This window comes from Marmota marmota, unplaced genomic scaffold (assembly GCF_001458135.2).
Source record: "Marmota marmota marmota unplaced genomic scaffold, marMar, whole genome shotgun sequence".
Lineage (NCBI taxonomy): Eukaryota > Metazoa > Chordata > Mammalia > Rodentia > Sciuridae > Marmota > Marmota marmota.
Window position 1 is genome coordinate 12718305 of NW_026000206.1, and position 25133 is coordinate 12743437.

General features: G+C 55.0%; 1 protein-coding gene across 4 annotated transcripts in view; it reads left to right on the forward strand.

Annotated features, from left to right (window-relative positions):
* Inpp5a (inositol polyphosphate-5-phosphatase A) overlaps positions 1-25133 on the forward strand; it is a 113850-nt gene that overhangs the window by 77510 nt on the left and 11207 nt on the right. For all 4 annotated transcript variants that reach the window (XM_048791415.1, XM_048791414.1, XM_048791417.1 and 1 more), the window contains exons 9-11: positions 10843-10938; positions 11019-11093; positions 19381-19454. In XM_048791415.1, the coding sequence (XP_048647372.1) occupies positions 10843-10938; positions 11019-11093; positions 19381-19454 (245 nt within the window). The remainder of the gene's footprint in view (positions 1-10842; positions 10939-11018; positions 11094-19380; positions 19455-25133) is intronic.

Here is a 25133-nt window from a genome sequence, read left to right on the forward strand (position 1 = left end):
TTTTGAGCATACCTTACCAGATGAGTGGAGCAGGCCGAGGGAAAGCATGGACTGGGGCTTCAGGGTAGTTTTATTTCAGAACCGCTCAGTCAAGGGAAGCCTGCGGCTCTGCAGATGGAGACCTCTGCCTTGTGGCATCAGCTGGCATCAGCTGCCCATGAAAATTCCATGGTACACAGGAGGTAGCCCACACCACCTCCCTGGAGCCTGCCCGGGCTGCTCCTCCCAAGCCACCTACCCACCTACCCTTTCTTCTCCACACCATGTTCTGTCAAGAGGGAAGGGAGAGCCAGTCTCAGGGACAGCCCCCAGACTAGTGCTGGAGGATCCTGTAGGGTATTATGACTCCATCCACACTCACCCTCAGGAAGCTTCCAGCCATGGTGGCCCCTTCTGGCAATTGTTTGATGGCCAAATTGCACAGAAGTGGCCATTTTGGGATACCAGATGCCCATACCTGCAGACCCCCTCCTTGGGAGCAAAAGAAGGAAGCCATACCCAGCCTCAGTCCCTGTGATTTTGGGGACATGTGCCCTCAATGTGGGTGGGTCACCCCCAAGTGCTTTTCAGATCACCCAAGGTCAGTGTGAGAACAGGAAGGGTGCAGCGTGCAGTCAGAACTTCCCGAGAGAGTGTACGGTGCTTTCATAGGTGTCAGGAGGTGTTGCCCAAGGGCAGACCTGCCCCTGTATGTTCCGGAAGTGCAGGCGCCCTGGTTGCATGGCATGTGGGCTGGGTGGGTGTGCTCTAGAGTTGGAGCCAGCTTTCCTCCCAGAATAAAGGGGAAGCTGTCTGTGTAATGCCTTAACGGTGAGGTTTTGCTGCTCTGTCCTGGACTGCACAGCCATGCCTGTTCCATCTTCCTTCTGCCCTGCGCTGCTGAAGAGGCCCTGCTCTTTTAGGGGGAGAAGGCCCATTCCATGACCCTGCCCCACAGAGTGCTTGGGACACCTTGAGCAGCCATGACACTTCATGCTCCCTGGCAGGATTCATCAAAGGTTAATTAAATCCATCTCCTAAACAATGAGGGCCAATGAGCCAGTGCCCAGCCACAGTAAATCAAATGCACTCAGTCCAGCAATTGTTCATCTTGCTGCTTGAGCAGGGTCTGGGGAGCCTCCAGAATGGAGACTAGACTTGGCCCCAGAGGCTCTGGGAGCTCGGTGGGGACCTGCTCATCATTTGCAGTGGACAGAGGACTCCAGGGGTTGGATGGATCTGCCAGAGTCCCTCCCACCCTGCCTGTGAAAGAGACTCTGTGTGTGCAAAGCAAAGAGCTCTGTCCCCTGGAACCAGCAGCTTCTAGTGTTTCAAATGCAAATTAATGCAAACATGCTTGCGGAGCAGAACTGAAACGACGATACTGTAATCAAATTTGGCACTGCTTAAGCCATAATTAAAACACACTCAGATTAAACACGATCATCTTGTGCCGTCTAGGAGACCCGTGCATCATTACACTAATTAATAATGCAGTCTCCAGCTCAGGCCCGCGGGGGATTGTTCCCAGGGTATGTTTTATGCCTTGCACAGTGGCAGCTGGCAGCTGGAGCGCTCAGCTGGCCATGGTGACGCATGGTGACAGTGGTACCAGGCGCACCCATCTCCATGTGGCCTGGCTGTGCCACACCTGCCGCCCATCACCTCCTGACAGTGGTGGTGACGGATGTGTTTGGGGGGTGCCTATGGCCGTTTTCAGAAACTAGTTGCCAGTTGCCTACAGGTACATGTGGAGCCAGCTGGACCTGTTAAGAGCAGGGTCCTGGGAGGATCACTGCCATCCCAGCCATTCTGGGCAGAGCCTCCCAGCTGGGCTTTCAAAGCAGCCCCAAAGGAAGGCCCCACTTTCGCTCTGTGCCCCTGGGAGACCAGTGTGGGAGGGGATCGCTCTGTGTGCCCAGTGTCACATCCACTGTGTGAGGAAGACCATGGCCAGCTACAACTGCCAGCCTGGTGGCATGAACCCTGGCCCAGACCACATGCACTCTGTGTTTTCAGGGCTGTTATCAGCCACAAAGCCAGCCACGCCCTGGTCAGGGCTCTCGTTGACCTCATGGGAGGACCCCTGGCTGCTTCTGTCCCTGCCCGTGAGCTGCCATGTGGCTGCTGCTGGAATGCTTGCGCATGCTCACCCAGGCCTTGTGGAGCCACGTTGCCAGGCCCTCTGCACAAAGATCCAGTGGACACAGACAAGGCCCCCAGCCAGAGGCCTGGGCTCTTGTATCCATTGCAACTCCCCTCAGAGACTCAATCGGCAGGGGCAGCTGTGAGGATTGTTGCTGGCCTATGTGCACATGCCTAGGAATGAAATGCCTTCAGGAGCAACTTCTGGGTCTCTGTGCGTCTGCCTTGGCCTCAGCCTCACCAGCGCATGGGTCTTGCCACATTGCAGCCATGGATGTCAGGAACCTAGGACTTGGTGTGCCAGTGCAGCTGAGTTGGGGGCTGGTGGAAGGGCCCACAAGAAGCCTGCTGGGAGTGCCCTCCACAGACCTGGACGTGATCTCTGATGTGATGTGGGTCTGAACAAGTGTGGCCCGTGCTCTTGTGCCCCATCACCAGGCCTTGAGCACTTCATTCACTGGACTCCCACAGCACTCCACAGAAGTGTCCCCTTCCTCTGCGGCTGCAGCTCCCTCAGGTCACCACCGACTGGGCAGTGGGGGACTGAGTCAGGGTGCTGGGCCTCAACAGGTGTATGAGCAGACTTCTGCTCACCTTGAATGTTTGCTCAGAGAAATTGCAGTCTTTAAACTCATTAAACTTGTTTTTAAGTGGCTGACTTATTAAAGACCTCTATTTGGACTATTATTATATAGAACCTGTGATATGACATCAGTAGAATGGCCTACTGAATTATTATTATTTTTTGTAATGAGGATTGAACCAGGGACACTCTACTACTGAGCTACATCCCCAGCCCCTTTCATTTTTTATTTCAGAACAGGGTCCTGCTAAGTTGCCAACACTGGCCTAGAACTTGCCATCCTCCCACCTCAGCCATGAATTGCTAGGGTAACAGGTGTGACCACTGTGCCCATCTGTTGTCCTGAATTACAGCAGCTACTCTGAATCTTGTATTCAGGAGTTTTCCTCTAGGAAGACCACTTTGCACATTTCAGTTAGCATTTCGGACAGGTAGAGTGACATTTAAAATCACATTTCATAGGAAAAGAAGATTTTAAAAAGTTGGGTGCTCCCTCTTCTCTCCCAGGACTTTGTGCAGGAGCCAGATTTGTTCACTTCCCTGTGTACACACCCTGCCTGGCCCTGGTGTGGCACTTGCATAGTTTTGAGAGTCTGTGGAGACCCTGAGGCCAGGCCTGTGCTCCTTGGTCTACCCTCTGCCTTGCCCACCTGGTCTGAGCCTGAGGACATCCTGAGGGGTCACACTATGGCCTGTTGTGGGTGAGCCCCAGCCCATGCCACTCTCTCCTAGGAAAGTGCACTGTGCCCTCCCTGGTGTGGGTATGGGTGGTACGGGCCAGACTGCTGGAGCACCGTGTCCACCCTGCCCACTGTGGGGAACCAGGGAACAGTCTTGGAAGGGGAGATGGAAGGGTCTTATGGCACGCTGCTCCCGACGAGAAGGAAGGGTACTGACACCAACAGCTCGCAGACAGTGCCCGTCATTGTACCAGTGCACCATAAGCTGGGCACAGCCCACCCTTGTGCCCAGCACAGTGGTGTCAGGGCAGGGGGAGTTCTCTTAGCTAGCAGTGATAGTTTTCTCTGATCTTCAGGAAAGTGGAATTTTCCCGCAGTCTGGAAGTGAGGTTGCAGGAGGTGAACTAGGGTGGAGCCTGGAGCCAGTCCTAACTGAAGCAGTAGGCGGTTAGCCCCCAGGCCCCTTCCACACCAGAAAGACCACCCTGTCCCTAAAAGCCCGGGAATGGTCATCATGGGTGCCTTCTTTGTCAAGTGCCTTCCCTGGTTGTGCTGCAAGTTGGCATGCCCTGAGGACCCTGCCTATGGGCTGGCCTGTAACTTTCTGCAGTCCCTGCCTTCCTAGCTCTGCATTTCCTGCTCCCAGGGCCTCCTGTCTCTGAGTGCCCCCCAGCCCCAGGCAAAGCATGCTTGAGTTTGTATGAAAATGTGTGGGCCCTGCTGTCTGGGTGTCAAGAGTGAGGTGTCCACCAGGACTACTGGTACTATGGTGATCTTCACCTTGTCCCACTGCGAGGTCGTATGCCTGGCCCTGTGAGCCTAATTAACAGGCCAAGTATTCACCCTGATGCTGGGGGACAGAGATGCATCACCCACAGTCTGGCCACAGACTGCTTACTGCCCCCTTCCAGCTCCCTGGGCTTCAGGGTCCCCATTTGAACTGTGTGGGCATGTGTGGCCCCAGGCACGTGAGAGGCTCAAACCCTGGGGAGAGCCAACTTGGGACCTTTTCCTGCACCCTTCAGTCCTGCTGTTCCTGTGAAACCATTACTCTTGAGTGTGGAATTGCCCTTGCCAGTTTCCTGCTGGCCTCCAAGCTCTGGAAGGCTCTGATGGCCTCTCTGCATCTGTGTCCCCCATGGCCTGGGATCTGGTCCCCACATCAAGTGACTTTTGTTGTTGGTGGCTGTTGATATGTGCCCCTGTTGCATGCCTGCTAACTTTTGGGGTGCAGCCTGTGCTCATCCCAAAAACAAATGTTAAGAAGCTGTTTTCTGGCATGTTCATCAAACTTTCAAATCACCAGTGACAATGCAAATTTTAAAGCCATGGGTGTCCGTCTCTGAGCTCGAAGTTAAATGACAGGTAGCCTCATTTTCTACTGCATGAGTGTGTTTAAGACTTGAGAGGATGTCTTCACGCATTAGATCAAGGAACAGGTTGTTACCTGGGACAGACAATGCTGACTTGGTGTCCGACACTCATGGGCACCCAAGGACTCAGTGTCTCTGTCAGGATTTAAGATCTGAATTCTTAAATTCACCTTGCAGTGACCTTCATTCACACCTGGAATCTTTGCTTGCTGACACTTGGTGGGGTCAGTGGTGTTCTGAGATGCAGCTTTGGCCCTTGATTCCTGTCTGTGGGGTCAATACATCCAGGTCCCTTGGATCCAGCGGAAGCATGGGGCCTCTGTGCTCACTACGGTCTTCGGTAGTGACTCGGTGGTGCCCTTTGAGGGGGAGCAGTGCATGTGAACCTTCAGCATCCCCAGGAGGACTGTCTGAAAGCTGAAGGATGTCTGTGTTTGGTATGCCTTCTGCTTCCTGGAGACATTCGCAGGATCTGAGCCTTGCAGGGCTCTCCTTTACTCGGATTCACTGGAACCCCCTCCTGCCTCTTCTTCCCTTACTCCAGCTNCTGAGGGTGAGTGTGGATGGAGTCATAATACCCTACAGGATCCTCCAGCACTAGTCTGGGGGCTGTCCCTGAGACTGGCTCTCCCTTCCCAGCCCCTCCCTCCTCTTTACCCCTCCGCCCCTCCTCTCTTGGTGGGCACTGTTGTGCCCCAGCTGGCTCACCCGGGAGCTTCCCCCACTTTTGCTGTCCTGTAGTCTCTCCTGTTTTTCACTGAAGCCTTAGGGATTGTGGCTTTTAGGCCCTAGTATAGTAGAGTCACGAGAAGCCAACAGTGCCTGCAAACGCCTCAGACACAGCGCAGGTGTCTTCCTCCCCTCTGGAATCCAAGACGAGCCTGAGAGACTCATGATCCCCATGTGGCCTCTGCTGAGGTCCATCAGGACAGGCTGTGGCTTCCTGTGGCCCCGTCTTTAACCTGTGGAAGACCTTGTTTTACAAGCATCTTGTTTCAGAGATCTTAGAACATCTGCATGTGGCTGAAGTTTGGCCTGGCAAGCCCATCTGCTCCTGTCCCCTTTGTCCCTGGGCCTTTGTCCCAATTTCATGCTATCAGAGGGTCTGGTTGTTTGCCTTGTGAACTTGTCAGAGGGATAAAAGCTCAGGAGCAGGGTCATGTTGAGAGGGATGGGCATGAAAAATTGGTAAAGTGTATCTTTAGGCCCGCTGCTCCTTGTCTCCAGTGGGAGGGAGCACAGCCTGGGCTCTGCTCCTCCTGGTCCATCCTTTGCCTTCCTCCTTAATTCAACACCCCACGGGTGCCCCTTGAAGGCTGCAGGGTGCCAGCAGGCAGTGTGCTGGGTCAAACTTGCCTTCAAGGGCCTTCTCTGCCCTTGCTACAAGGGGAAGTGAGCAGTGATCCACGGTCACTGCAGCCTGAAGTGCTCCCTGGGAGTGGCTTCTGGATCTCCAACCTGACAGGCCCATAGAGCCTCAGTTGTCAAAGATGCCCTCCAAGTTTGGCCCCAGGGCTGCATCAGATGGGTGCCCCCGTGTGCTGGGGCCCATTGGAGCTGCCTGGTTTGAGTGGCCTTCACACAGTGACACAGGCCATGGCCGAGTGGGTTCCCAGTTCTGCCCTTACCATTGTGGCAGACTTCTCTATAAGGAGCTCAGCAGCGAGTGTTTGCAGCTGTCTTCGTGGCCTGCACAGAGCTGCCTTCTCAAGGAAGGGGATTGTTTTGTTGTTCTCAAGTTTAAGGTTTACTTTTGACTTGCCGACTCACTTGTGGCTGCTCTGCAGATGTGTCAGAACCCATAGCCCTGGTAACCGCTGCAGCTCCTCCCGGGAAACCTAGGGGAGCACCACTGTCAGCCAGGGCCCACAAGGGAGAGCCAGAGTCCCTCACACCCTGGGCTGTGGGCAGTGGACTTGGCGTGTGCTTCCCTGTGGATGTCCTCCTGGAGTGCTGGGCAGGCGTGGGCGTCACAGCACAGTTCCTTCGGGAGGCCCCAGTTTGCGTTTGGGTCGTTTGACTGTTAGCCGTGGACCCACAGGGAGGGAAGCAAGAGGAGGCAGCTCCTGGGGAGGTGAAGAAGTGGGCAGCGTCCGGCCCTTTGTGGGGCCAGGGTCTCTTGCGCCTTGAACAGCCTCTCGACAGCTGGCTGCTAGGTTTCATCTGCCCACTGAAGTCAGGATGGAACTTGCCCCCACCTCTTTGTGCTGCCACTGGTGAATGACAGGCCACCCAACAATGGCACTGTCAACCCCTCCCCAAGTGTTGTCCTGAGCCAGACAATGCTGTGTGCGGTGGCCTCCAGGTCCAGACCATGTGTCCAGGAGCCCTCCCTACCAGCCTGCCTGTGCTCCCCTGGCACAGGTTTTGGAACAGGCTGTGCCAGAGCCAGTAGCTGGAAGAAGCCAACGTAAGGAATCGGGTCCTTCTATGCTGCCCTTCCCAGGCTGCTCCAGGCGGCTCCGGGCGGCCTGTGCATGGGCCACTGCCAGGAGGTCTGCAGCAGCAGCACCTGTGGCCTGTCGGCTTTTGATCTGGGTAGTGGAGCTCCTCAGCTGCCTCCCTCCAAGAAGGTGCTGGCACTGACAGCAGCAGAGAGGCAGCCCTCCTGTCCCGTCGAGCAGTGTCTTAATGCAAAGCACGCCTCTGAGCACACATGGCCTGCGCTCTCCCAAGTGGGTACACCTGAACTCTCTGCCTCTGAGGAGCAAAGGCCACTGGCTGTGCTGGTGCATCCTGTGTCCGCCCGAGTCCCCCAGGGGTGGGACCCACATCCACTTCTCCATGGCCCACTCCGTAGTTCCTGCCTCAGTCCAGAGCAGTCTTCTGCTGCTCCCTGCTTCCTTGTCCCTGCTGCAGTTAGGTGGCCTCCCTTATCTCCTTACTCTTCACTGCTGGCCCTTCCAGTCCCGGCCTCCTCTCCAGGGTCCCCCACAACCTCTCTCCCAGTGCCCAGACCACTGCCTGGTCCTGTGTGCACCTACGTGCTCTGGTCTGACCCCTGCTGTTCTTCCTCCAGCAGGGCTCACTAGCTCCCCACTCAGATACCCCACTAACTCCAGTGCAAGACTGTCCGCCTGGCTGCCCACAGGACCTGGCACTGGGCATGGAGAGGAGGCATGCGCAGCATGCACAGGTGGTGGCTGGATGCTAAGGGCAGCCGTGCCCACCCCAGCTCTAGTACCGGAAACCCAAAAGGCATGCTGATCAGTGGTGTCACCTGGGAGTCCCTGTCTGCCTGGTCCTGGGCACTGGCCTTTTGGTGGATATCAGGGGATGGCTCATCAGTGAGCCCTGTTCCCTCCAGCCCCTGCTGATGGGGCTGCTTGGCAAGCAGTGACAGGGAGAGAGGGAGCCTGCCCGTGAGGTCAGAGTTGAAGGGGAGGCCACATCTCACCAGCTGCTGGAATGTAGGCTGAGATGCTTCCTGAAATGGCCCCTGACCCCGGAGGGGGTCACACAGGTGCCCAGGAAACAGTCATAACTCTGGTCCACAACGAGCAGCTCACAGGTGAAGAATGGCTGTAGAGCGGTGGTCCTGTGACTTCACTCTGAGCTGCCTTACCTGGTTTCCATTTATGGTCGAAATCTTAAAATCTGTTTTTATGTAGTTTTGCTTGTTGTGCCTTTTTTGGTTTTGTTTGTTTTTGGCACTGGTGATTTAACCTAGGGGCACTTAACTACTGAGCCACAACCCCTAGTCCCCTTTTTTTCTTTTCTTTCTTTCTTCTTCATCTGTTTTTTTTTTTTTTTCCCTTTTTTCTGTTGAGCGGAGTCTTGCTAAGTTGCTGAGGCTGGCCTTGAACTTGTCATCCTCCTCCCGGATTACAGGCAAGTGCCCCCACACCTGGCTGCTTGGTAGGCCCTAACCACCATAGACCAGAAATTATCCCATGGGCCTTAGGAGCATGCTTCCTGAAAGGTGCATCGTGTCCTGAGCTCCCCAAGTCAGACTCTGTAAGGCCAGGAAGGATGTGTTAACTGGGCTCCTGGCAGGTCCCTGGGCAGCCCTGCTCCTGAGAAGCCCCTGCTCCTTGGACACCCATGCCTCCCCTGGCAGAGGAGGTGTCCACAGCTCATGAGTGGAGTCTCGGTTGGTTCTTGTTCTGGGTTGCAGGCTGTGTCCCTGGCTCACTGCCACCCCAGGTGAACCCGTGTGTTGTGGTACTCACTGTGTCTGCCAGAGGGCACAGTCTGACTCAGGTCTTCTAAAGGGCTCTTTAATATTGGTTCAGAGGTGTGGGCAGTTGGGCTCCACAGCTCCTACCTTTCATAGATTTTTGGACTTCTTGGGGCAGCATTTCTGACAACACTTGTGTGGACATTGAGGGTCAGATTTAGTTCCTGGGATGAGTCAAGCTGGGCCACTGCACACGTGTGCACAGGGCATCTGACCTCTGGGACACTTTGTGCGTGTCAGATGGGCTGTAAGAGTGCGATGCCTGCAGAGAAGGCAGCCTTCTCCCACTGTCATTAGTGCCCTGGGCCTGAAGACCTGGGTGCAGGAAGCATCCTTTGATGGTTGTGCAAACAAGAAGAAACCAAGAATCTCACGGCCTACAGATAGGTGGGCACCTTGGTGCGTAGCATTCCAGGAAATTCAGGGGAAACTGTCCTTCAAGTGCCAGCGAAGCTCTGTGCAGGCTCTTCCAGGCCCTTTTAGGCAGCTAAGAATAATTCAGTGAATCTTAGATGGCCTTTAAAAAATAGCATTTGGGGGTATTTTTTCCTCCTTTCAAAAGAGCAAAATCCCTTCTGTAGTAGTTGAGCCGGAAAGGCCGTCCAGGCGGTGTTCTGCATGAGTGGTCACGACTCTGGGTTGAAAGGCAAAGGGGAAGGCCCAGCCCCTGATCATTTCTTTAAAACCTGTGAATGAGGTGGCTCCATGGGAGAGGGTGCAGGAGAAAGGGGTGGGGGCGCCAGCCCTTTGCATGGCCAGGGGACCATCAGATGTTTGGCCTTTGGGAGCTGCCTGAAGTGGTAGGATAAAACAGTTTTTTAAAAAGTTTCTAGCAGATGCCTTCAGGAGACAGAGCCATGAATTTCCTGGACCCGATCCTGCCTGGCCACAATGGCAGTCTGCAGCCCAGAGCCTTCCCCATTCACGCAGGGGCTTAAGCCACTTAAGCGCATTAGCATCTGGATGGGGCTAGGACCTCCATAGGACACAGGGCTAGCAGGGTGGCCAAACTGCCTGGGTTGTTTGGGTGCTAGTCCTAATCCTCCCTCTTCAGGGGCAGCCAGACTGATTTCTGACACAGGAGTCCAAAAGCCACTCTGGCTGGGGCTTGGCCCAGATAGCTGATCTGTGCCCTGAATGCCAATGGCCTGCCCTGGAGTGTGCTTTGGGAGTGGTGACCCAGGTTATGCACATCCCTCCACACCTGCAGGAGCCTGTCACTGCTGCAGGGCGCCTGCCTGGGTAGGAGGCTGGTCGTCCTGCAGTGGTGGACTTTCACAGTGGTCTTTCCTTAAAGTAAAAATTCTGTATTCTCTCTTTTAAAAGAAGGCTTGTGAGGTGTAATTTACATGCAAACTCCAACCCGGGACAGACTGCTATTCCACACACCCTCGCCAGCCCCAGGCAGTGCTGCCCTGTGCTGCCTGATTTAGTAGCTCTAGCATTTTGTGAGAGTGCCCTCTTGCCCTATCCCCATGACCAGGGGTGTGGGGCCTCACTCCTCTCAGACATCTTGCAATGCTGGCCCCCCCAGGTCCTGCACATCCCTTCAAGTGGTCCTGGTTGGCCCTTGTGGTGTGGGCAGGGGCTCTGCCCGGCTAGTGCTCCTCTGCCTGGGGTCTCCAGCTTTGTCTTGCGTTTGAGGAGTGGGAGAATGACCTCCATGGTCTTCCTGAGTTTAAGATAAGAACTTTCTGGAAAGGCTTGAATTTAATTGTTAGCCAGTTGGATGGCCTGCACTCGCCTGCCTAGACCCTGCCTTATGTACAGAGCTGCAGCCGCAGCCACCGCCACCGCGCACCCTCTGAGTGAGGAGCAACCGGGGAGGTTATCAGAGCAGGCGCGAGGAAAGTGGCCAGGGAACCCTGATTGTGACCTGAGTTCCCTGGTGTCTTTCTGCAGACCCTATGCACCAAGGCCACCATGCAGACTGTCCGGGCCGCTGACACCAATGAGGTTGTGAAGCTGATATTCCGGGAGTCAGACAATGACCGGAAGGTGAGTGTCCCCCAGCCAGGCCTGCCTGGCGAGGAGCCTCTGCAGGCGCCCTGAGTGCTAAGGCCGCTCTGTCCTGGCAGGTGGTGCTGCAGCTGGAGAAGAAGCTTTTCGACTACTTCAACCAGGAGGTCTTCCGGGATGACAATGGCACTGCGGTGAGCTGCTTCCCGACCCTGGACTCCTCTCATGTGACTTCTGCGTCCTTGGTGGGGCCCCACCAGGGCTGCTGCTTACACAGGACCATCTAGGCCTCAGCTTCCCAGGGGTTCAGGCCATCCTGGCTGGGGACGGCCTGTAGGCGCATGCAGCACCTGGGCTAGGCTGGGCTCCCCAGGCCTTGTGCATGTTCACGGGCAGCATGAAGCTCACTCAGCCCATCACTTGAAACCCCTCCAGGGAAGAGGCAAGGTCCTGGGTGTCTTGGTGGACTCAGCACTTCCTGTACGTAGTGATGGGTGTGTATGCATATATGGATGTGCACGTGAATGTGTGAGCATGTGTGTGTGCGAGTAGGTGTGTGCATGTGTGTGCATGACCACGTGTGTAAGTGGATGTCTGTGATACTGGGAACTTTCAGCTTGGTCAGTGAAGAGGGGGTTCCTGGCAGAGACACTGGCTGCAAGAGTCTGCCGTCAGTCCTAAGCCCTGCCCTCCCTCCAAGAGCTCTGCACAGCTGGTGCTGAGAGGTGCCTACATCTTCCTCTTGTCACTTTTCATCATGGAACAGTTTTGTCCTCTTTTTAATGTATTGGCTGTACAGTGCCTGCTGGATGCCTGTTGTGTGCTCGTAGCTGTGTTCTGGTAAATGGGGGACAGTGCTGGGGGAGGGCTGCACTTGTGCATGTGCCAGTTTCTGTGGCGTAGACTTCCTCTGTGGGCGAGTTCAGGCTGCAGAGTAACAGCCACATCCAGCAGCAGCTCCTGAGATTCCTGAAACGTGAAGACTTGGTCCTGGAAGGGGAAGGAGCCACTGTGGCCCCTGTGGGGCTGCAGTGGGAGGGGGTTTCTGCTTTCAGGCAGCTGCCAGTGGTGGCGAATTAGTGAGAGGAGGTGGAAGTGAGTGGGCAGGCCCAGGGCAGACCGTGGCCTTGCAGATTGGGCGCTGTGAGCTGTTCACACTCATGGGCTTGTCCTGGACCAGCTCTCCGTCTCTGTGTACCTCTCATGAAGTGTGGGAGTATTCACAGGTCAGTGTGTACAGAGTGCTTACAGGAGACCAGGGCACATCTGCATACCCTATAAAGGGAGCTCTCCAGAGGTCCAGCAGATTCCACCCACCCCATGTTCCTGGAATGGTTCAAAACCAATTGTCCTGCTGAGTGTGGTGGCACACACCTATTACCTCAGCAACTCAAGAGGTGCAGGCAGGAGGATCACAAGTTCAAGGCTAGCTTCAACAACCTAGAGAGGCCCTGAGCAATTTAGCAAGACCCTGTGTCAATCCCAGCACTGAAGACGAAACACACAAAAATGAGTGACCCAGGACTGCATCCTTTGCCTTGCCTGCTCAGCCCCCGGCCCCTCTCCTGCCTCATTGCTTGGGAGGTAACATCTGGCACTGGCCACGCACCCAGCCCCGTCCACAACTTTCCCACTGCTCAGTGCCACCGGTCCTCCTCCTGGCTTGCCACCTCTCTCCTGCTGGAGGATCTGCCCGCTCATCCCCCACTGCTGCTGGTTGGTCACATCAGGACTTTGCATCCTTTGTGTAAGCAAGCCTGTTGGCCTCAGAAGCCAGAATGCTGGTATCACTGGCCTGACTTCTGCTTGTCTGCAGGAGGAGTCCCTGTGCTTTCTCCCCACTGTCCACTTCTGCCAGCAGCCTCTGACAGAGCACTTCCCTGCACCCCTCCTCCCTGGGCCGCTGGGACCTAGTAGGTTGACTCTCCCCGGTGCTGTTGGTGCCCTTCTGCAGACCTAGAGCTCAGTGCAGTTTCCCCCAGAGGGGCAGCTCTGCTAGGGCAGTGGCTGTCATCCAGTCCACCTGAGCAGGGTGGCATCCCAGCTCACTTCAGTAGAGGCAAGGGGTGAGCCTATGTGGAGATGGAATGCCCAAGGAGATGTGGGGACTGCATGTCCATCTCAGCTTGGAGAAGGCCAGATGGAGTACTGTGGGCCTCCCGTGGAGCAGGCCCCTCAGAGTCAGGGGAGTAAGATCACCGAGGGCCCTGTGCAGGGCAAGAAATGAGTAGAGGAGCCCTCAGGGGGTGTGGGTGTCTGCAGGGCCAGAACATTGCAGAGGGAGCAATGACCCTGGTGAGGAGGCTGCACCAGCCAAGAGAGAAGTACCGCCTGGCTTTGGGTGTGCTGTGAATGGAGGCATGCGCTTTCTGGAAGCAGAAGGGAGTGTCGGCACAGTGCCAAGGGCGTTTAGAGCAGTCATGAAGATGGACATTCTACCGTAAATGAAGTTCACGTTTACTGTATGACTTTGTTTTTAAGAAAAGCAAGTATTTTGAAGTTTCAGGAGAACTTTTGAATTGATTCTAATAGAAGAAAATGCCACTGAGTTGAAGTGGAGACTGGGATCCCGGAGGCCTGTGTACCTGTCTGCAGTGTGCGAGGCTGGGCATGCAGGCCCCTGGAACCCCAAGCCCTATGCCTGCCCAGGCAGGGCTGTGTCATTTTCAAAGAGCCAGGCATGAACGGGACCTGGGGTGCGCCTCACCCATCCTCCTGTTCAGACCAACACGCGGCCTTCAGAAGTGTCTTGCAGATCCTGGCTAACACTGGTGCCCAGGCTCTTGCCCAAGTTCTACAGTGCTCAGAGGAATCACCCACCGCCAGTCACGCCCAGCATCTGGAGAGTTGTGCCCGCAGCCCTGGAGGGGACAAGATAAACGGCCTAACAAGCGTTGGAGATCATCTCATCTTCATGGTCTGGCTAAACACGCCGCGCTGCGAGCACTAAAAACAAACTACGTCCGCAGGATGGATGTGCCTGCGCCGGACGCAGCCCCCAAAATCCATCGCATCCTTCATCAACCACCGGTCTTGTACCCATCTGACAGAAATTTAATTCAAGCTGGCTCCTGAAAATAATTATTGTATTTTAAGAGTAGTAATCATTGGCCGGGACATGATTGAATGTGTCCATGCCTATTGACTTTTTCTATGATTTATAGCTTTGTTTAGTCGATATTCCCATCGAAATTGTATAATTAATTATAAGTGTGGCTGTCAGGGCCGCAGGATGGAGTGCCCTGGTGAGGATTTGGAGAGATTAAATTTTCCTTGGCTGTCCCAGGGCAGGGCTTGGGAATTTCCGAAGCACTTGGCCTGTTGGATGGAGATGTTTTCTGTGTGTTTAGCAGCCACTGTGCTCCGAGGGCATTGATTTTCCGGGCTCTTTTTTCTTTATCAGCACAGTGTCTCTGCGGCAACGGTGGAATCCGTGCAGCTGGGCGGCTCCTGACAGATACGTGGGGCTAGCAGCCGCTTTGTCACTGTCCACACGCGGGTGCTGCTTTCACGTCCTAATCAAGAAGAGTGTTTACGGTACACGTGAAATTGGTTATCATGTTTGTGAAAAATCTCAAAGAGATACAAGTCATCAGTTCAGCAGGAGTGCAGGGTAATTTCCCGTCAGAAACGGCTGGCACCTGATGCTTTATGCCGGTGGCAGCTGTAGCTTTAGTCCACCTCATCCCATGTGGGTGTGTGGGCCCAGAACCTTGGGCTGTCTCCATACTAGTCAAGCAGGGACCCCAGTGGGGACCCAGGTGGGGACACTGGGCCCACCTGCACCCACCCTCCACACAGTGCAGTTATGCCCTGGTCTGTATGGCTGTCACCACTAGATATAAAGGTCCAGGAAGCCAGAGGTCATGTCTGGTTTGCTCATGGCCAGCAGGCACTCAGAGGGCACAGTTGTATGAATTCAGGACATGTCTGTGTCAAGAGAAGGCAGCGAGTCCATCTGGATGACTTAGGGGTGGTATCTCCCCCCAGGTTTTCTTTCAGCATGAGGACAATGTAGGTATGGTGACAGAGTGGGCATGTCAGCCTGCAGGGCAGAGGAAAGGGTCCCAGCCCTCCCCTCCTAGGGTCTCATACCATCTAAGTAGCTAAAGATCCAGATTCATTCCAAACCATGTTTGTCTGCTTTTCTTTTTACATGGAAACATGGTAGAACAGTGGCCTCAGTGTGCTGGGTAATACTTAGGGCCACCACTCCAGGCAGAGCGGCCACTGGCGAATCCCACGAAGTCCAGACAGGACAAGCTGGACTGTTTGCTCCCCCCATGGCTGGTGCCCCAGGCAGTCTGAGCCCCTCCTTCCTGCTCCCCGACTCACCCTGACCGTGAGGCTGTGCATACTGGAGCGTGTGAGGATGTCTGCACTAGTAGCCGCTCTTCATGTGCATGTTCCAGTGCAGCTGTGTAGGGCATGCAGGTGATGCCCACATGGGTGTCCCCAGGCAGAGGCCAGAGAGAGTCTCTGCCACTCCAGGAGCAGGCCCTGGCACACAGGAGCCCACAGGGAGTCTACACAGCTCTGTAGTCTCATGCTGTGGAGTCTTGGGTGGGTGACAGTGAAAGCTACCCCCCATAGGTTCAGGTACACATGTGCCCATGTGAACATTGATGTGAAGTCACTTCACCCTTGCACGTGTCCCCAGAGCTGGTTATGAGGACCTCCAAACCGTGATCATGTCTACATATGGTGGTCTGAAGCAGAATGCAGAGCAAAGATGGTGAATGTAGTCAGTCTAGCTTGTACTTCCTTAGCCTAATCAGATATTTAGAAGCAAAACAAATGTGTATATGTATGCATGTGTGTGTGAATATGTGCATGTGTATCTGTGCCACGTGTGCATGAGTATGTGTATGCACATGTCTATATATACATGACACATGTTTTGCTCATGTGTATCCTTGTGTGTGTGCTCGTGTGTGTCCTTGTGTGTTGCACATGTGTATAGATGCATGTCTGTTGATGTTTACAGAACCCTGAGCCAACATGTTGTAAGGCGTGACTTTGGGGAACTGGGCCGGGCTGATGCTGGGGTGCTGGCTGGGTGGCTAGGGCTGGGTGGGCACTCCACTAGCCCTGCCCCAGTGTCTTCCTCCTGTGTTTCGTGGGCAGGTGCGGATGAAAGCTGAGATGTGTCTGCAGTTGGGGCTGGGCCGCCGAATGCCGCCTTGTCATGAGGCCTGCCTACTGTGTTGAGTCAGGGTGTGCTTCTCCTGAGTTGGAGGTTTTGGGTCCTGATCTTCCTGGCCCTGCTCAGACCCTTCCTCACATGTCCCTTAACGTGCCATCCTGTATCAACAACATGCCCACAGGAGACCCAAATGCTGGAGCTGTAGTACCTGCTCAGAGACCCCACCCTATGGACCCTGGCTGCTGGAGGCAGGGACGCCCCACCCCTGAGCAGCAGCATCACCTTGCAGAGAAACATCACTTTTTCTTCAGAGCCGCATGAGCTTGTGCTGGCCCAAGCTCCACCTCTGTGCACTCCTCTATGTGTTCCTGGTCCGTGCGTACCTGCTGCTTCTCGGGGTTGTCTCTAACATAGAGTGAAGGCAGCCCAGGCCCAACGCCCCTGAGGGCTGGACTCCATGCCATCTCCTCTGTGGACCACACAGGTCCCTGGCCGGCACTGCAAACCAGTGTGCCAGGGACTCTAGGTAGACACAGATAGGCCAGAGGAGCCAGAGCTGGGAGGGGATATGCCACGCTCCCTCCATGGAACAAGGCTCCTTCTTGGGAACAGAGCTCTCCAGATGCTCTACGCAGAACTGTGGGCCCACCATTGAGCAAAGGCTCACTCAAGGCCATCTCTGCTCACACAGGTGTGGCAAAGCCCCAGCTGCAAATCTCTGGAGATGCTGCAGGAGGCTCAACAGGTGGCCCATAGCACCCTGTGACCCTGAAGGTCCCAGCTGGGCTGGCTTTGCTCACAGGGGCAGTGGCAGGTTTCCTTGGAGGTGGCTTTTGGTCTGCATGCTGTCAGCCTCCTCATGAGGCCTGAGCCTTTCTCTCCTACAGCTGCTTCCCAGAGGCCTGCAGTGGAGAATACTGACTGCCCACTAGCCCACCCCACCCCCCTACCGCAACCCTTGCTGACATCTTGAATGGCTCCCCCCAGGGTTTTCTTGCAGAGAACTTGGAGAGAGCTGGGGGGCTGCCTGGCCTGCACTAATCTCTGGAGTATAGCATCTGAGGTTCCAGAGGTTTCCTTCAAAGCCCAAGAAAAAGGAGAATTAAGAGTTCATTACAACTCCTCATAAGAGGTGAAACTCTGAAGTGTGCGTTTGAGAGCACCTTGCTGGCTGTGTCCTCTCAGTGAGCGGAGTTTCTTGGAGGGAAGGCCCTCATTCACAACAGTTGAAAATCTCAAAGGCAGAACCCGCAAAGATGAGCCCACGGTCCCAGAATGCAGAGCCCAGGAAGCACCCCACTGACCACACCCCACTGTGGTCAGGAGGTACAGCTACAGCCAGGTGGACCGGTGAGAAGTTTGAGCAGTCAGATGACAGACGACGGTCATGTGGTAGTGTTCTCTTCTATCATACGTTCTGTAAAATTTTTGAAAACATTAAAAAATCAGAAACCTAAGTACCCATCACGAAAAAAAGAACCAGCAGACCAGAAAACAGTGTCTAGGACATCGACAAGAAGCTACAGCCCCCAAGATGAGCCCAGGGCGGAGGGCACAGCAGAGGGGAGGACTTAGGACCTGGACGCTGCATGGTGAGCAGCAGAGACACGGGAAGAGGGCCCAGTTCTCATCCAGCAGGACATCATGTGGCTGTTTTCCAGAACTCTTCCAAGTCATATGCCTTCAGGAAGCACAGTAAATCCTGAGCAAGAGCCATGAAAACTTCCCACGTAAGAATGAAGTCAGGCACTAAGTGTAAGGGGGGCTCTACAGGAGCTGAAGGAAGCACCAGGCCTCCTGGACGCAGCAGGCAGGGGCTCCAGAGCAGCGTTGTGGCTCAGCGCCAGCCGCCAGCCCTCCCTTCAGTGGTGCCGACCGGCTCCACGCATTTCCCCCAGGACTGAGAGAGGGCAAGAGGAAGAGGACAGGACAGTCCCGTGGCATGGAGGCACACCAGGCAGGGCAAGTGAGCAGGCATGTGCAGTGATGGCATTCTTCAAGTATCCTGTCCAAGGAGTCGTCACTCCTGTCCCAACCGGCTGGGGGTCTCACAAGTTTGGCTGCATTCCTGAAAATCTCTGCAGTAAACGTAGGGGCAGAGAGGAGCCCAGAGCCCCACCTGTACTTTCCTCTCCAACAGCCAGTGTGTTGGCCAGGCATATCCATTGGCCATGACCCTTTCTGAGTCCCAGCCCTTTTCAAGGGCTCCCACCTCGGCCTTTTGGAAAAGGTGGCTCTGCTCTCAGGTTGGCAGGTGGCTGTGGAGCAAGCACATCTGCCCCTCTCATTGATCACAGGGACCAAGACCACCATGTCCGCAGCAGGCCAAAGCCAGCAGCCTCTTGGAATCCCATCCTCACCCAGCCCTGTGGCTGCTGCTGCAGTGCTAAGTGGAATGAGGGGCTTCCCCTGCAGCAGCCGGGGGCCCGGGCCACAGCCCCTGGTGTGTGATGGGGATCTCGGCTGTTTCTGTTTCTGGCTGCCAGTGAGGCCAGGCCAACCCTGCTGACCTGCGACGGTGATGCTGCAGCAAGCAGGCAGGGGGCTGGCGGCAGCCTGGCACACGGGTAATCACTGTGTACATGAGGCTGCTAATTGCACGTTCAGAGATGATGGATGAGGTGGCAGGAGGGAGGACACGGTATGGTTTCTGAGAGAGCCCCGTCACGATGCCATGGTCCCACACAGCTGTGGGGTGGGACGTGATTAATGAACAGTGTCCCAGAGGGTGAGCACAGTGACCACCAGAGATGTGACTGGTGGGAACCTGTTCCTTTGGGGGCAGATGCCCCCCCAGTGTTTGTTTCTGAAGCACCCTGAGAAAACAGAGCATTTTGTTGCCTCCTTTGTACAAAGAAATGAACATTTCTCTCCAGGCTGCTGCTAGAGTCTCTCTGGTGTGCAAACTTGGGGCCATTCTTCCAATCCACTCCACACAGAGTTGATGTTGCTGGCTCTACAAGTTACTTCAGGCATTGGGTGCGGTGGGAGCCATGTCCTTTCTGTGAGAAAGTGTGGCACGCTCTGGAGAGGACTGCCCAGGCCCAGCCCAGGGAGGGAGTGCTTGCCAGGGTGGCCTGCAAGGGTCTCGGGCCAATAGAGCTGGGCAGCCTGAGCACTATGGGCAGCAGAGGCAGCTGGACAGCAAGCCAAGAGGACTCCTGTGGGTCTTGCTGGCAGTGTGACCTGGCTGCCCTGGGTAGGGCAGGTGTCACTCTGAATGCTTGAGCCGGGTGAGTTTTTAGAAGTCACAAATATCCCAGCCGCACACTAACTACCATGCTTCAGTGAAGAAAGCCCAAGTGACTTTATTCTCTTCTTTGTCTTTTCTTTAGCTCTTGGAATTTGACAAAGAGTTGTCTGTCTTTAAGGACAGACTGTATGAACTGGACATCTCATTCCCCCCCAGGTAAGGACACTGCACCTACGGAATGGGCCCGGTCACCTTTTCACCTTCCACAGGTTCATCTGTGTGAACTGCACCTTTCCCAGCCTTTCTGTGGCCTGAAGAAAGAAATGAGCTGGGAATGATAAAGAATTGCCCTATCTTCATTTTTAAAAAACATTTCCTAGTATGCAAACTAAAGCCAAGTTGTACGTGCATACCCAGGACTCACAGGGTGGTGTGTGCTGTGTCTGTCTGGAACCTCAGGACCGTCACAGTGCAGCAGCTGGGGATCTCTGGGTCTGTGTGTCTTTCAGGCAGGTGCCTTTCTCTGTGTTCTACTCTGACGTTTTTGAATCTACAACACTAACCGGTTTCCCCACACCAGCACAAGGACTCAGGGCTGTGGTGTGAAGAGAGGAATGAGTGACAGAAAGTGGCTTACGAGGTGGCCAGCTCTGCAGCTCTTGCATGGGCCTCAGCACACCAAGTGTTCCCGAGGAGGGCACTCCCTGCCCATGGAGCCTCTCCTGCAGGATGCCCCTCTGGAAGCAGCATGCACAAAGGTGGTGGCTGAGGTCAGGTGCCCATCACAGTGCAGCCTGCTTTCTCCTTTCTCAGGTCCAAGTTGAAGCGCTCAGGACTAAGTGAGAAGTGCCTAGGTGTGAGGAGGCTTCCTAGTGCACTTGGGGACCACACCTGCCTGGCACCTGTTCCATGCCCACTGGTTTACATGAGGCCAGCAGTCAGCTCTGAACCCTTGCCTCAGAATGAGCAGTTGCATGTTTCCATGTGCCTGACAGCAGGCAGCCTTTTACCCTGTCTACCCCCACCTCTGTGCCAGCTGTCAAGGGTTGGGTCTGTACAGGCTTGAAGGGGCCTCTGGCTTGCACAGGGCTCAAGACTCTTGTGGCTCCTGGGTCATGGGCTGTGGTTAGCTGCACCCCTATACTGGGGGGTGGGGGTGTTGCTGTTGAGAGGGCTAGGTACCCAGATCAGTGGGTGGAGACACAGGGACTGTGGGCCCCATTAGGCATCAGGTCATCTGGTCAGTGCCCAGGCCAAGGCCTCAACACATGTGTATATGTGGCCTGCAGCCATAGGCCCATGGAGGGGCCTCACAGGTGCTGGCTGAGCATGCCTAGTCTCATGCTCTGAACCCACAGCACCGGCTCTGGATCACAGTTAGGCGTGCAGTGAAAAGTCTTAAAGTCTTTCCAGACATGTACTGAATCTAAAATGCACTCAGGATTGCTCCTGGTCTTGTGCTGAGTGTTGCCAGTCAGATACCATGAACATCCCTCGTTCTGTGAACAGCGGAACTCTAGACATCAGGGCTTCTCTGGGCTGGCTGGGAGCAGGGAGGCTTGGGGACCACAGCAGGCTAGGGATACCACCCTGAGGAGCACAGGCCCAAGTTATCACCTGGGCACCAGAATTGCAGAGCAGGACCTGGCTAGACTGGGAGTCTAAAGGGCCTCCTGGTCAGTGCCTGAGTGGGCAAGGGAGATCGATCCCCTGGCCCACACAGCAGCAAAGGACCTACTGTTCACCCCTGGGCAGGAGAGGTTCCAGGGCTCACAGGTTTGGTGACCCCTTGCCATGCTGGTGTGCTCTAGAACTCTGAGCAGCATGCTGTCATTAAGGGGCTGTGTGGTGGCCTCTGGAGACTACAGGCACTGGCCTCCCAAGATCATGGCTAGAGCCCAGGCCTGCTGAGCACCAAGGCCAGGCTGGCAAGATGCAGGGACCAGCAGCTCTCACCCAGCTTAAAGGGCCCTGCATTCCCTGGACTAGGGCAGGAAGGGCAGCCATAGGTTTTATGTACTTTTATTTAATTTTTTTTTTTATTTTGTAGATGGACAGTATACCTTTATTTTATTTATTTATTTTTATGTGGTGCTGAAATTGAACCCAGTGCGTCACACAGGCTAGGCAAGTGCTCTTGCTCTGCCACTAAGCCACAACCCCAGCACCAGCAGTAGGTTTTAAGAGGGAGACTTTCGCAACAAGAGGACAAGATTTGGAGCTGGGGACAAGCTCAATTGGTAGAGTGCTTGCCTCACACGCACAAGGCCCTGGGTCCAATCCCCAGCACAAAAAAAAAAAAAAAAATGGGAAAGAGGACAAGACTTGAGAGCTACCTTGTTCACAGGGGTGCTGGGGTGGGCTGTGTGCAGACAGCCGTGCCCCAGCCAGTGCCTGTGGGGTGTGAGCAGGTAGGATGGTAGGAGGTACGTCAGGGTTCTCTCAGTAGCAGAACCAGGAGAATGTAGATGGAGTGGTTAGATTGGCTCAGGGTTGGAGGCTGGAGAGCCCCGTGAGGCTGTCTGCATGCTGTAGAGCTGGGAAACCAGCAGCTGCTCCGCCAGAGAAGCTGGAGCCTCCAAACAGGAGGGACAGTGGTGACGCAGCTGAGGTGGAGGGCCTGGGAGCTCCCTGGAGAGTCTCTGGAGTGAGCCCAGGTCCAGGTGCTGAAGCCGCTGAGTCTGAGGTCTGTGGTGGCAGCAGCCCCGAGACGCACCTGCTGGAGGAGAGTGGAGCTGGCACGCCCTTCCTCCTGCCCTCCACACAGGCTCCAGCCCACAGGATGGTGCTGCCCACACTCAGGGTGTCTGTCCTGGCTCCGTTCACCGCCCACACTCCAGTCATCTGGAACACTCACAGGCACACCCAGATGTTTCAAAAAGCAATGACATTGGCAGTCATGTTTGACCATCACAAAGGGTAGCCCCCAAAGGTGTCTGTGTCCTTATTCCTGATCTGGATTGTTTTCCTGAGTTGCCAGAGGGACTTTGTAGAGGTGATTAAGAAGAGTGTCCTTAAAAGAGGGATAGTAGCTCAGATCACCCGGTGGGCCCAGTCTAGTAATGTGAGCCCTCAGAAGCAAGAGTTCTGGCTGGAGGCCGAGATGGCAGGAAGCAAGCCAGGTTCACAGTCAGGAGGTGACTGAGTCTCTGTCGGCTTGGAAGAGGAAGACAGCCTTGAACTGAGGCACCAGCTTCAGGGCCAGCGAGGAGAGGGCACCCATCTGCCAGCACCCTTCAGGGACTGGAGCTGACCCCGGCCCTTGGATAAAGCCAGGCTGATACCTTGGCTGATACCTTTGAGACACTGAGCTGAGCCCACCCAAACTTCCCACCCAGGAAGACTGAGATGGCCATTTGTTGTGCCTGTGTTCTGCATGTGCAGACTGTTGGAAGGCAGTGCAGGAGCCGAGTGGAGGGTCTGGAGCCCCACGCTAGCTGTGGCTGTGAGCTGTGCCCTTGTCGTCAGACCTGAGGCTCCCCAGCAAGTGCAGCTCACCTGTCTTCCGGGGTCATGGTAGTCCTCTCAGCAACACCAGAGTCTGCAGCCCCCTCACTCCCATCTGGTGGTATGTGCTTTGCCCTGCAGCCAGGATCCTGCTGTGCCTGGCCACCTGCCCATGTTGCCCTCCTGCAGGATTAAGGACCACGGCCTTCAGTGAATAGACCCCTTTCTCCCCTACAGCTTGAATGGATTGCCCCATAGTCTCTGCTCATCTTCTTTCCTTCCTAGCCTTCTGGCTTCATGGGGCACCCACTGCCCAGAAGCAGGCATGTGCCCTCACCCAGCTTCCTGCCCTACAGTCCTGCACGCCGCGGGGAGTGCACATGAGCACGTGTTGCCTGCTGAGCACACAGGACGGGCCAGCACGTGTTGGCTCATTGGCTTAGTTACAAATGTTTTCCTTTAACCTGGAAATAGCACTGAGGTGTTCTGAGGCAGTGGGGTTAGGGAGAGGATGCTCCAGACTAAACCATTGACTTTCAAATGCCAGGGTCCAGTTCATAGTCAGAAATACCTTGACCTCTCTGCTCAGTTACAGCACGCACCTGTGTGTGGGCCTCAACCAGAGGCTCCTGAGGGTGTCCCTGCCACCCAGGACACATCCAGTGTTCCCCCATTGCCAAGGGTACATCTGATGATCCTTCTTCACCCAGGATGCACCTGACATCTCCCCACTTCCCAGGATACACCCACTGGCCCTTCTCCCATTGGTTCTACTGTGTTTTAAAACTCTGTGATCACTGAGTAGCATTCATGGGCCCCTGATGGGTGCCATGTCGGGTCTAGGGAACCGTTTTTAGACTGGGGAAGTGGCTTGAGCAAAAGGGAGAGCTGGGAAGACCAAGGCAGTGGTTAGAGGTGCTGCTTTGTGCTCCATCCTACTCAGACATATCTCACGGCTGGCTTGCAGGTCAGTGGAACCCACACTTGGCACGTACCAGGACCCAGCACAAATAAATAAGTGAGGACAGATGTGTTCTCAGATGACAGTAATGCTAGCTGCAGCATGGTCAACTTGTGCAGGGAACCCCAGCACACCCAAATGTGCATGAGCAGCATGCATGTGCTCAGGAATAAGAATTCATGCAGATAAGTGTAGATGTGGTATGAATGTGATGTGTGCAGAGAATTGTGCAGATGGCTGTGCTATGTGCACGTGTTAGCATGTGCTCATGTGTGTGCAGCACGTGGGTTTGCATGTGTGTGTCAGTGTTTTCACACATGCAAGATGTGTATGAGTGTGTGTATGTGGTTTTGAGTGTGTATACTTTGAGTGTCCATGTGTACATGTGTGTGTACATGTGCACACAGATCAGTCATATGCATGTGTGTGCTCATAGGCCTTTGTAGGCATGTGCATGTATGCTAGGTGTTGGAAATTGCATGGGTGTGTTCATGAGTATGCATGAATGTGTGTGTATAATTGTGTGCATGTACAAGTGCAGGGCTTAGGCACACAGGATATGCATTCTGTGATTGTACACACGTAAGTAGGCTTGTGTGCCCATGCATGCTTGTGCATGCATGCTTGTTGATGCGTTCATGGGTGCATGTACATGAGTGAGCATGGGTGGCCGTGTGTACATTTGCGTATGGTTGCCATACAAAGCAGTCTTCCTGCTGGAGGTGGTTGAGGACTTCAGCCTGCACATACAGGATTTATTCTACTTGGAGTAGAGGGTAGAAGTCCGCCAAGATGCTGGCCTGGGAGAGCTGAGGGTGTAGACTTTCCCATAGCCTGGTCTGCCTGTTGCTTGCCACAAGGTGAGCATTGTAATATGCAGGGACAGTTTCTGGGTGAGTTGGGAGGAGCCTTTCTGGGAGGCATGGTGGTTGAGGTACCCTGTCCTCTTCATGAGCTCCTTCCTGCCCTGTGCTGCCGCTGGTGTCTCCTCACCAAGTGCACCCACACCAGTCTGCAGGAGGGCAGCAGTAGCTTGATTGCTATGCAGGGTGGGGCACTGTGGAAAGCCCCAGGATCACCTCAGGGCTGTACTGCAGGTGGAGGCCTGGGCCCACAACTTGGGTCTGAGGTCTGCTGCTAGACATGTGGCTACCTGGGATGCCCCAGAGACCCTGTCGAGCTGTTCTCCCAGTTCCAGGATACCCAGGGGTAGAGTGAGTCCACAGTACCTGCAAGCAGCTGGCCACACTGCTCCTGGATAAGACACGTGCCATCCCAGAGCTGGTCCTTCCATCTTAATATCAGGACGTGTTTGGGCCCAGTCATGCTGTGCGCCTTCCCAGTACCTTCTGGAAGGCTGTGAGGACTCTTAACTTGGGGCTTGCCCCTGATAAGAGGCAGTGTCTGCCTTGGCCCATGAGCAGCAGCAATGGGATGGCAGTGCCCAGAGGCTGGCCTCTGTCTGGCAGGTATGCCAGGCCAGCAGA